This window comes from Triticum aestivum, chromosome 1A (assembly GCF_018294505.1).
Source record: "Triticum aestivum cultivar Chinese Spring chromosome 1A, IWGSC CS RefSeq v2.1, whole genome shotgun sequence".
Classification (NCBI taxonomy): Eukaryota; Viridiplantae; Streptophyta; class Magnoliopsida; order Poales; family Poaceae; genus Triticum; species Triticum aestivum.
Window position 1 is genome coordinate 220,479,078 of NC_057794.1, and position 12,177 is coordinate 220,491,254.

The window sequence follows — 12,177 nt, forward strand, 5'->3', positions numbered from 1 at the left end:
TGATAAAATAAAAAGGGTGAAGAATAACTATTCCTCACCCAGAATGACGAATAGCGCGACTAAAAGGTGCTTCTAGGTCTTTGGACCCGTTTCCTGTTAAAGAAAGCACTTAGATCGTCTTGATCGGATCTGACGGTGATGCTTTCCATACACTTATTTCATTTTTCTCTTTCTGTCAAAACTTAGACTTATCCCGACAACTATCCCCGCGTGGCCGCCGCCAATGGCGTCTCTGCTCCGCCTCCAGGCCCTCTTCTCCCTTACGCTGGCCACTCCCCGCCGTCTCCCATCCCATCTCCGCTGTGCCGCAGCAGTTGCGTCTCCGCTCCCTCGCCGCCTCCCTGCTGCCGCCTCGAACGGCTCGCCGGAGCAGCGGGCCTCGGAAACGGTAGTCCTCTCTCCCGTTTGACACTGCTTCTGCTTAATTATTTGAGTCACTGGTCACTGATGATCTATGGAATGTGACGTTTTTGCACATTGGGGGTTCTGAGTGCAGTACTGCAGCTTAAACGGAAAGAAAGTTTTTATGTTACCTTTTTGTATTGGTACTTTGTAGTTTCAGAATATACTGTGTATTAATAATCAGTTTTGCTAAAGCACATCTAGATATGCTTCAATTTCCCCTTCAAAGCTTGATTTTGTTGTATCCCAATCGGAAATGGCATGTTTATTGACTTACCTCTGATGTTGCTCCGATTTGATATGCAGGATTTGGAGTCGGGGTTGTATCTAGTGGCGACACCCATAGGGAACCTCGAGGATATCACCTTGAGGTATATTATTTACTTAGCTGTTATATGGTACCTCTCAGTACCAGGTGAGTACTAACGGTTAGGCTAATCGAAGTGAAAAGTGGTAGACTGTTTTTTTTTTTGGCACACAGGTGAACAAACTTCAGACATTTTTTTGTTTGCGAGTAATATCTATGAAGTTTAATTATGTGTTTTGACAAAAGAGAAAGTGGAGCGACGAGGCAACTATTTATTCAAATTCCCTAGTGCTCCATAGCCCTTAGTATATCATACATCAGTTGGCTTTTTCAAGCCTCTTAAACTGCTACTATGATAGTGGTTGCAGAGACCTTAATAGCACCCCAAGTTCTGGGTTCGACTCCTGGTGGGAGAGGATTTAAACAGGTCTGGGTAAAATTTTCTGAAATAAAGGGCTGTGGGGCTGTTGCCCTACAGTAATTACTCAACAACAACAACAACAACAAAGCCTTTAGTGCCAAAGAAGTTGAGGCAGGCTAGAGCTGAAACCCATAGGAATCTCGCAACCAACTCATGGTTCTAGCACATGGGTGACAAGCTTCTACGCACCCCTGTCCATGGCTAGTTCTCTGGTGATACCCCAGTCCTTCAGATCTCTCTTTACGGACTCCTCCCATGTCAAGTTCGGTCTACCCTGACCTCTCTTGACATTATCAGCACCCTTTAGCTGTCCGCTATGCACTGGATCTTTTGGAGGCTTGCGCTGAACATGCCCAAATCATCTCAGACGATGTTGGACAAGCTTCTCTTCAATTGGTGCTACCCAAACTCCATCTCGTATATCGTTATTCCAGACCCGGTCCTTCCTTGTGTGACCACACATCCATCTCAACATCCGCATCTCCGCCACGCCTAACTGTTGAACATGTCGCCTTTTACTTGACCAACACTCAGCACCATATAACATTGCGGGCCGAATCGCTGTCCTATAGTACCTGCCTTTTAGCTTTTGTGGCACTCTCTTGTCATAGAGAACGACAGAAGCTTGGCGCCACTTCATCCATCCGGCTTTGACTCGATGGTTCACATCTTCATCGATATCCCCATCCTTCTGCAGCATTGACCCCAAATATCGGAAGGTGTCCTTCTGAGGCACCACCTGCCCATCAAGGCTAACCTCCTCCTCCTCGTGTCTAGTAGTATTGAAACCGCACCTCATGTAATCGGTTTTAGTTCTACTAAGTCTAAACCTTTCGATTCCAAGGTTTGTCTTCATAGCTCTAACTTCTTGTTAACCCCCGTCCGACTATCACCGACTAGCACCACATCATCCGCGAGAGCATACACCATGGGATATCTCCTTGTATGTCCCTTGTGACCTCATCCATCACCAAAGCAAAGAGATAATGGCTCAAAGCTGACCCTTGGTGCAGTCCTATTTTAATCGGGAAGTCATCAGTGTCGCCATCACTTGTCCGAACACTTGTCACGACATTATCGTACGTGTCCTTGATGAGGGTAATGTGCTTTGTTGGGACTTTGTGTTTCTCCAAGGCCCACCACATGACGTTCCGCGGTATCTTATCGTAGGCCTTCTCCAAGTCAATGAACACCATATGCAGGTCCTTTTGCTCCCTGTATCTCTCTATAAGTTGTTGTACCAAGAAAATAGCTTCCATGGTTGACCTCCCAGGCATGAAACCAAACTGATTTTTGGCCACGCTTGTCATTCTTCTTAATCGATGCTCAATGACTCTCTCCCATAGCTTCATTGTATGGCTCATCAGCTTAATTCCATGGTAATTAGTACAACTCTGAACATCCCCTTTGTTCTTGAAGATTGGTACTAATATACTCCGTCTCCATTCTTCTGGCATCTTGTTTGCCCGAAAAATGAGGTTGAAAAGCTTAGTTAGCCATACTATCGCTATGTCTCCGAGGCCTCTCCACACCTCAATGGGGATACCATCGGGGCCCATCGCCTTGCCTCCTTTCATCCTTTTTAGAACTTCTTTGACCTCAGACTCCTGGATTCGCCGCACAAAACGCCTGCTAGTATCATCAAAGGAGTCGTCCAGTTCAATGGTAGAGCTCTCATTCTCCCCATTGAACAGCTTGGTTAATTTTTTTTTCCAAAAGGAATTAGGCTTTCCAAGATTGAGACCTGAGGTCTTTTCTGCTGTAATATAGGAGCTTTTCTTGACTTCCAAATGTTCTAAGCAGCAGCAACAATAATCTCCATGAAGCAGACCAGAAAAACCAGTTTTAGTCTTTTCAAAGGATTGAACCATAGTGCTAGCAGAAATCCAAGAAACTCCAGCAATAGACCAGCATCGAGAGGCAAAACTACATTCAAAGAATAGATGATCTCTTGTTTTCAACTGGTTAGAAGAACATAACACACAATTTGGGCCAGAGTCAAGCTCAGTGTTTCCTAAGCATCATATCTATAGTGTTCAAACGGTCGTTTAACAACAACCAGGCAACAACTTCTGCTTGCGGATGCGTTGGCATTTCCAAAGCGTAGAAAAGAAGCTGTCCATCTGAACCCCATTAAAAAGGAATTTGTATAATTAGCAGGAGTGAATCGGCCAGAGTTCAGTCTATATATCCATTGATCTGGTTGACTATTGTCCCCTCTCAAAGCAAAAGCTCATCCATCTCCTGATGCATACTCCTATAATAAGCTGATGATTATTTTTGCAGGGCATTGCGTGTTCTGAAATGTGCTCATGTGATACTCTCTGAAGACACAAGGCATTCTGGAAAGTTACTTCAGCATTACAACATCAAAACACCTCTTGTGAGTTAATTTCATACCCAGCTTTGTCATGTCAGAGCTACCAGTAGCTGCACCTTCGACATGGCTGTGATTGTCTACAGTCAAACTTAGAACTTAAAATTTAAGTTTGCAGCTCAGCTTCCATAAGTTCAACGAACGAGAGAGAGAGCCCATTATCTTAAAGAGGCTCCATGAAGGGGAAGCAATTGCAGTGATTAGTGATGCTGGTACTCCAGGCATCAGTGACCCTGGCATGGAGCTGGTAAATCAGTTTGCTCTATTTAATTTTTTCAACCTGCATCTTTCATTGACGAAGCAAAGAATAATGATTTGACAGTCACTTCACTTAACAGTACCATAAATAGAATGGTATACATGCTATTGGTTAGTTGATGACTTGCTCGTTTGGTACGAGATAAATTCATTAGCAATGAACAACATCGGAACATGTTTTTAGGTCTCATGGTGTTCCATTATGTGTGAGATATTAAGCATGTTGTACCGTTGGTCACAGGCTAGACTATGCGCGACTGAAAAAATCCCTGTTATTCCCATTCCTGGGCCTTCTGCAGCAATTGCCGCTCTTTCTGCATCGGGTTTGCCAACAGAGGAATTCACATTTGGTAAAATATGTCAATACTGTACTCTTCATTTATCAATCGTAATCATTCTTTCGATTCAGTAAAAAGGACAGACCCAGTGCTAGAAGCTCCCACACCAAGTGGGGTCTGGGGAAGGATTATACGAGGCAAGCCTTACCCCTGCACAGTGCAATGCAGAGAGGCCGCGTCGACCCCAGGACCTCTTGGCACAAGTGGGAAGTACTTCACCACTGCGCTAGGCCTGTCCCTCATTCTTTCGATTCAGTACTGATTTTTATTTCTAGTGGGTTTCTTACCAAAGCATGGTCGATCAAGAAAAGCCAGGCTTGAGGTATCTGCTCGTGAGGCTGTGACACAAATATTCTATGTTCCTCCTCATGGAATTCATCAGTTTCTTCTTGATGCTGCTTCATCTTTTGGCGATTCAAGGTAACAGATATTTTCACACCTGCATGTTGTTGCATGATCTACAAATATTTTTAATACAAAATGGCAAGTGGAAGCATGCAAACCACAGTAGTACCACATCTCTCTGTTGTGATGTCACACACATGTCGAATATGATTATTGCTATTGAAGCCAATAATCCCTTTTTTCCTCTAGACAAAAAATAGTAATCACTGTACGAGCAGCTTTGTTCCTATTTAAGTACAAAATATTTATAGTTGTGGTATTAGTGTGTGCAAGTCTTCTTTCAGATTTGTTGACCTGTTTTGTTTCATTTGTGTTGAGGTACAGGTCATGTGTTATTGCAAGGGAGATTACCAAATTGCATGAAGAGGTAGTCCTGCAATCACCTCCTGTGTAACCTACCCATTCACTTATTTCCTACATTGTCCTTTTCTTTATTATTTGTGAATATCCTATATTGTCTTTCTTGTTGTACAATCTTCAATGAATTCTGGTGGATGGTTACAACATCACATCCACTCTAGACAGACATTTTTGACTTGATGTGCTTTGATTTACAAAGCTACATTACTGAATGTGCTGCCAGGAGCCACCTGATCAGCTGCTTCTTTATACTCCCTCCGTTCCTAAATATAGGTCTTTTTTACATTTCAAATGGACTACAACATACGTATGTATGTAGACATATTTTAGATTGTAGATTCACTCATTTAGCTCCGTATGTAGTCACTTGTTGGAATCTCTAGAAAGACTTATATTTGGGAACGGAGGGAGTACTTGGTAGTGTTGACTTGTACACTTATACTGAATTATTATTTTTTTACCATCTGAACTCCGATGAAAGGGAGCCTTGGTGCAGGGGTAAAGTTGTTGCCTTGTGACCATGAGGTCACAGGTTTGAGTCCTGGAAACAGCCTTTTGCAGAAATGTAGGGAAAGGCTGCGTACAATAGACCCAAAGTGGTTGGACCCTTCGTGGACCATGCGCAAGCGGGAGCTACGTGCACAGGGCTGCCCCCTACCATCTGAACTCCGATGTCTGATCCCTTTGCATGGACGCCCTCATTTGCTATACGGGTTAATACGTGTGCACTCATAAATATTGGTTCTGTGAAGTGTGGTGTACCTATATAGAGCAGTGTGACCCATCTTGTAGTGTTAAAATCACGTGTATACTCCCTCCGTTCCAAAATTCTCGTCTTAGATTTGTCTAGATACGGATGTATCTAATACTAAAATGTGACTTGATATATCTGTATTTAGACAAATCTAAGACAAGAATTTTGGGACAGAGTGAGTATTTATTTAAGTTGGGAAAAGAATAAATTGTAAATAATCTCACTTTCCCCAAATACAGGTTCGTGCCATTCCATGTAAATTTATAATTTTGGTATTTTTCTACTTTGCGGTCCTGAACTTTATATAAATCTTGCAGTTTTGGCGAGGAACCCTAGGCGAAGCAAATGAAGCCTTTGCATCTCGACAGCCAAAGGGAGAAATCACCATCCTCATAGATGGGAACTCAGTTTCAATTGATGAAACACCATCTGATGATTTTCTTGAGCATGAACTCAGAGAATTGATGGCAAAAGGGCATGCTCTTTCAACGGTGCATATTCCACTCAATTCCTTGATACATTTCAAGCTTTCAAGAAAGTTTTGGGATTTGCAGTTTTGCCTGCATAGTGTCAAAAACGTTCTTATATTATGGGATGGAGGGAGTACCTTACAAGATAATGATCATGCGATCATCTTATTTCTTTTCTTCTGAACTGCTGTTATCAATTATAGGCGGTGAAATTGGTGGCCGAAGCTACATCAGCAAAGAAGAAAGATGTTTATGCACTAGCACTGAGGGTGTTTGGAAAATGACTAAAATGCAATCCATTTGCTCACATCTGGGCATGCTAACATCTTCACCATGGTACTTTCTAGACCATATTCCAATTATTATCATTTTGTTTGAACATGTTGGGTAGCATATTGCTCTTGTGCATCTACAGTGCGGAGCCATATTAGGAATGTCCATGGTCGATGTTTGCTTCAACATGGGAATGTCAGCTATTTCGTAAGATTGCTGGAGAACTATATCACTTTTTGTCGTTGGTTCTTCCCAGTACGGTGCTCATATGGAACAGCCATATTTACCATTCAAATATTTTCTCGGCCATACAGCATGGTCAAGAGGTTGCGGCCCATCAAAGTAGCCCGTTTCATCGATTGAGAATCAGCTAGAGATGTATTGGAAATTTGTAATTTTTGAAGTTGGCTTTCCTCCTTTTCTAATTGCTATAGTTTGGTGTCAAAGTATGGTTGATCCGTAAATAACATTTTTGTCTTCCGAAAAGTAGGTTGAAACCCCTCGCCTATGCATACAAGGATGCACACAGACATCTTTATTATATATTATTTAACAGAGCTTGATAAAAAAATACATTAATTATCCCAAAGCCACCACCTTCCTGATGACCTCCGTTGCTACACCTACAAGCTTGATGATGTGTCTTCACCTTGCACAAACACACACCATCTAAACCAATGGCATCGCCAAGCTGCCCCATGATGAGCTAAGAGCATCAATCGGTTAGGTGACACCTAGCGTGCGCTATCCTGTTAACTTTGTCAGGCCCAACTGTCATCAACACCACCATGGCGCCACACAACACAACCACCCTGCGCGCGTGCGTCCATCGTCGAGACTCCACTGCGCCATGCCATCGTTGATGCGGTAGATGCAACACTGCTCCACCTCCTGGCCCCTTTAGTCAGCACTTACTCCAAAACGATGCCCCCAAGAGGTAAATGGCACCAGAGGAGCTGTGTGACGCCCGGATAATTAAGCTACAGGAACACTCTACTAATGATGCCATGTCACCACGATTACTGTTGTCAATCTTGCGATGATTTAAATCCCGTTCGAATTCAAATTTAATTTAAAGTTAAATAAATATAGTTTTCAAATGGCAAATAAAAATGTGGGTTAGGTTACAGATATTCCCTAACTTTTTTCATGAATTATCCAACATATTTTGAATTAATAAAATGTCCATAACCTGTTTAAAACACAGTTAGCAACAATTAAATTTACCGTTTCAATTTAAATAAATATCCAACCTTTTCAAAATAAATTGTAAATCGGTGTGCCACTTTAAAAAATATTTCTTAGTAATTATGTGCTAAGTGGCACATTTGACAAAGTTTGTTTGATAGCTAAAATAAATAGAAAACCATAGAGAAAATAGAAAATAGTAAATGGAGAAGGAACCTAACTACTGTGCACTTTGGCCCATCATACACAGTACTGGCCTAGCCCACCCTCTCTCTCCTTCAACCTCCTACTACAGGAGGCAGGGAGGCCGTGACGGGCATCCATGGCACCCCGGGCACGTGCCGGCCATCCCCCGACCCCTTTGAGGTTAAGAGCATCCTCACACCCCCCTTGAAACCCTAGCGCCATTCCCTCCTTTCTCCTGCGCCGCTTTCTTCCACCTCGCCCGCAGTCGAACCACATCGCCATGGCCGACCTCATCCTCGTGGCCACTGCCCTCCCCGCCGTCTGAGACTGCGCCGGGAGCACCGCCTCTGTCGTCTTCATCGACTACGTGGACGCATTCGAGCTCCAGACCCCTGCCTCGCGCGGATCGACGCCCTCGTCCACCGTGGATCGTTGCCGCCGTCCGTCTGCTCCAAGTGTAACGCCCTCGATGCGACTATATCTCCCACGTGTCGAGACACGACTTAGAGGGATAATCGCATTGAAGGCATATGTCGCAAGTGAGGTAATCTTCACACAACCCATGTAATATAATAAGGGAAGAAATTACATAGTTGGCTTACAATCGCCACTTCACACAATTACATGAATAAAGCATTATAACAACCAAATACAATCAGGGGCCCAACTACGGAGCTAAAATAAAAGAAGAACCCCAAATGCGACAAAGGTCCCCGATCGACCCCAACTGGGCTCCACTACTGATCAACTAGAACGAAACAACACAAAGAATAAGGTCTTCATCGAGCTCCTCCTGAGCTTGGTTGCGTCATCTGCACGGACTCATCGGCACCTGCAAGCTGGTTTTGGAAGTATCTGTGAGCCACGGGGACTCAGCAATCTCGCACCCTCGCGATCAAGACTATTTAAGCTTATGGGTAAGGTAAAGGTATGAGGTGGAGCTGCAGCAAGCGACTAGCATATATGGTGGCTAACATACGCAAAAGAGAGCGAGAAGAGAAGGCAAAGCACGATCGATAAACTATGATCAAGAAGTGATCCTAGAACAACCTACGTCAAACATAACTCCAACAACCGTGTTCACTTCCCGGCCCCCACCGAAAAGAGACCATCACGGTTACACACGCGGTTGATTCATTTTAATTAAGGTCAAGTTTCAGGTTTTCTACAACCGGACATTAACAAATTCCCATCTGCCCATAACCGTGGGCACGACTTTCGAAAGTTCAAATCCCTGCAGGGGTGTCCCAACTTAGCCCATCACAAGCTCTCACAGTCAACGAAGGAATAGACCTCCTCCCGAGACATTCCGATCAGACTCGGTATCCCGGTACAACAAGACATTTCGACAGGGTAACACTAAACCAGCAACACCGCCCGATGTGCCGACATCCTGATGGGAGCTGCACATATCTCGTTCTCAGGGCTACACCAGATAAGCAATCCGTACAACTAAAACCAGCCCTCGAGTTTCCCCGAGGTGGCGCTACAAGGGGCTTTAGTTTGGACCAACACTTAGACAAGCACTGGCCCGGGGGGGGGGGGTTAAAATAAGATGACCCTCGGGATGCGCGACTCCCAAGGGAAAAAGGCTAGGTGGCGAATGATAAAACCAATGTTGGGCATTGCTGGAAAAGCTTTACTTAAGGCGAACTGTCAAGGGGTTCCCATAATAGCCCAACCGCATGAGGAACGCAAAATCCGGGAACATAACACCGATATGACGGAAACTAGGGCGGCAAGAGTGGAACAAAACACCAGGCATAAGGCCGAGCCTTCCACCCTTTACCAAGTATATAGATGCATTAATTAAATAAGATATATCGTGATATCCCAACAAGTAAATAAATGTTCCAACAAGGAACGGCCTCCAATCTTCACCTGCAACTAGTAACGCTATAAGAGGGGCTGAGCAAAGCGGTAACATAGCCAATCAACGGTTTGCTAGGACATGGTGGGTTAGAGATTTGACATGGCAATTTGGGAGGCGGACAAGCAAATGGTAGGCATCGTAGCATAGGCATAGCAAAAGAGCGAGCATCTAGCAAAGCAAAGATAGTAGTGATTTCGAAGGTATGATCATCTTGCCTGAGATCTCGCAAGGAAGAAGAACGAGTCCATGAAGAAGACAAACGGACGTAGACGAACGGTTCCTCACAAACTCGACGTTAATGAAACCAACCCGAAGAAGCAACACCGGAAAGAAGCAAACAATCATGGTAAACAACCAACACATAATCATGGCATGATGCACAATCAAATATGATGCATGTCCGGTTTAAAGGGGCATGGCATGGCAAAGTGCACAAGCAATCCTACAAATTAAGTGGAGCTCAATATGCATCGGGATGCATATTGACAAAACACCACATCAATTATTTAGTTCTCTCTTGTTTATGTACCCCAACAATATTAAATGTTGATTAACATGGCAAGAGGGTGAAGCAAATGTAAACTACCTATCTAGTCAAGGTTAAATGAGGCCGGAAGCAACGAACAACAATTCCGGAAACTCCTCATATGCATATATTAGGTTTGGTACTGTTCTGTCCTAAACATTATTTTAGAGTTCTTAAACATGCAAGATGAGTGCACCATGTTAACCTAGACATTTTTCTACCCCATTTACATATAAAGTTTATTTAAATCGGAGCTACGGTTATTTAGTTATGAATTAAATCATTTTAACATGGCATAGGAGCAAATTAATGCAAACAACATTTTTTAACATTTCAAACATAGATGAAAGTTGGATATTATTAATCTACACAAAATTCTGAGCAAGTTTCATATATAAAACATTTTAATCCGATGCACGGTTAGTGAGTTATTAAATGCATGAACCAGGGGGACTTTTCTGCAAAACTGGCAATCTCTGGATAAATAGGAAAAACCCAGGCGCTGAAAAAAAACATGACATGGGCCGAAATGGACTAGCCCAACAGCAGGAAAAAAAAACAGGTGGCGCTGGGGGCGGCTCACCCATGGGCTTCAGCCCGTTTGCAGAGAGGCCGGCAGGCCGAGCGAGGCCGGGCGATCTGGGCCTGGGGCGGAGGAGGTGGCCCACGCGGAAGGTCTTCCTCCTCCCGATCCCCACCTGGATCGGGGAGGTAGGAGGCGGCGATGTCGGCTGCCGGCGCCGTTCGCCGGCGGGCAGCGGCAAGGAGGAGCGGAGGAGGCCGGCGAGGGCAGGGAACGCGCCGGGAGATGTGGGGACGGCCGGATCCGGTCGCTCCGGACCCATTCCGGCCAGATCCGGGGCTGGGCAACCACGGGGTGGCGCTGGCGCAGCGAGGTGGAGGCGGGGCACTCCGGCGAGGGTGGACGACGGCGACGCGCTCCGGGAGGCGGCGCGAGGCGACGGGCGAAGAGGCGGCTGTGCGGGAAACGGCGGCCCGGCTTGGGCCCGGGGAGGGCCGGATCTGGGCTCCTGCGGGCCCCGATGAAGTGGGGCGCGAGGAGGACATGTGGCGCGCGCGGGTTGGATGCGGGAGGCGGCGGCGATGACATGGCGGCCTCTCATTGGACGGGCGACGTGGCTGGACGGGGTGGACATGTCCGGCCGGTGGTGGGATGTCTTGTCCGGCGGCGCGAGGAGCGGGGCTAGGGTTCATCCGCGAAATGATCCGAAATTTCGGGGAGGGGTGCTCTTTTATAGGTAGAGGGAGCTAGGAGAGTCCAAATGAGGTGCGGTTTTCAGCCACGCGATCGTGATCGAATGCTCTAGATGATGGAGAGGGTTTAGGTGGGTTTTTGGCCAAATTGGAGAGGTGTTGGGCTGCAACACACACGAGGCCTTCTCGGTCCCTCGGTTAACCGTTGGAGTATCAAACGAAGTCCAAATGGTACGAAACTTGACAGGCGGTCTATCGGTAGTAAACCAAGGCCGCTTGGCAATACTCGGTCCAATCCGAAAATGTTTAACCCCACACAAGAAAGAAAGGTAGAAATGACCACCGGAGAAGAACGAAGCGCCGGAATGCAAAACGGACAACGGGGAAAAAGCTCGGATGCATGAGACAAACACGTATGCAAATGAAATGCACATGATGACATGATATGCAATGCATGACACGCAAGCAAATCACAACGCAACAACCGCGAATAACTGAACGACACCTGGCACATCGGTCTCGGGGCGTTACACCAAGCCTCCCTCGAGCCCATCTTTGCACCTCTACAGGGCCCCTGTGAGCTCCCTCTCGAATCCCCTCTCTGCCCCGCTCAGTTTGATGCCCGTAGTTTGTCGTTTCCGTGCTCACCCGTGGTTGCCATGGTCGTGCCTGAGCTCGCCATCGAGCGCGCGCTGCCTGCGCCTTGCCTCGTTCGGGTCGCGCCCTTGCGCGCGTGCGCCTGCGCGGGGCCACACCCTGCCTCGCCCCAGGGGCCGCGCTCGTCGCCCCCTGCTGCTTTGCCTTGTTTGCGCCGGCCGACGCTC

The 12,177-nt window shown here is 46.0% G+C and overlaps 1 protein-coding gene across 7 annotated transcripts; it reads left to right on the forward strand.

Moving 5' to 3' along the window:
• The first annotated feature begins 140 nt into the window (after positions 1 to 140).
• Positions 141 to 6,829, forward strand: LOC123043525 (ribosomal RNA small subunit methyltransferase I). 7 transcript variants are annotated; one of them, XR_006419291.1, is made up of 10 exons: positions 141 to 388; positions 709 to 773; positions 3,417 to 3,513; positions 3,626 to 3,754; positions 4,007 to 4,115; positions 4,379 to 4,523; positions 4,827 to 4,875; positions 5,940 to 6,113; positions 6,296 to 6,428; positions 6,508 to 6,829. XR_006419291.1 is itself a non-coding variant. In XM_044466009.1 (9 exons), exons 1-9 carry the CDS (start codon positions 224 to 226, stop codon positions 6,374 to 6,376), a joined length of 1,014 nt encoding a protein of 337 aa, XP_044321944.1. In that variant the 5' UTR covers positions 141 to 223; the 3' UTR covers positions 6,377 to 6,829. The 7 variants fall into 7 exon arrangements, 6 of the variants coding, with proteins under 6 accessions (XP_044321944.1, XP_044321952.1, XP_044321957.1 ...); XM_044466009.1 differs by having other exon boundaries at positions 6,296 to 6,829; XM_044466017.1 differs by having other exon boundaries at positions 4,833 to 4,875; positions 6,296 to 6,829.
• Positions 6,830 to 12,177: the final 5,348 nt, after the last annotated feature.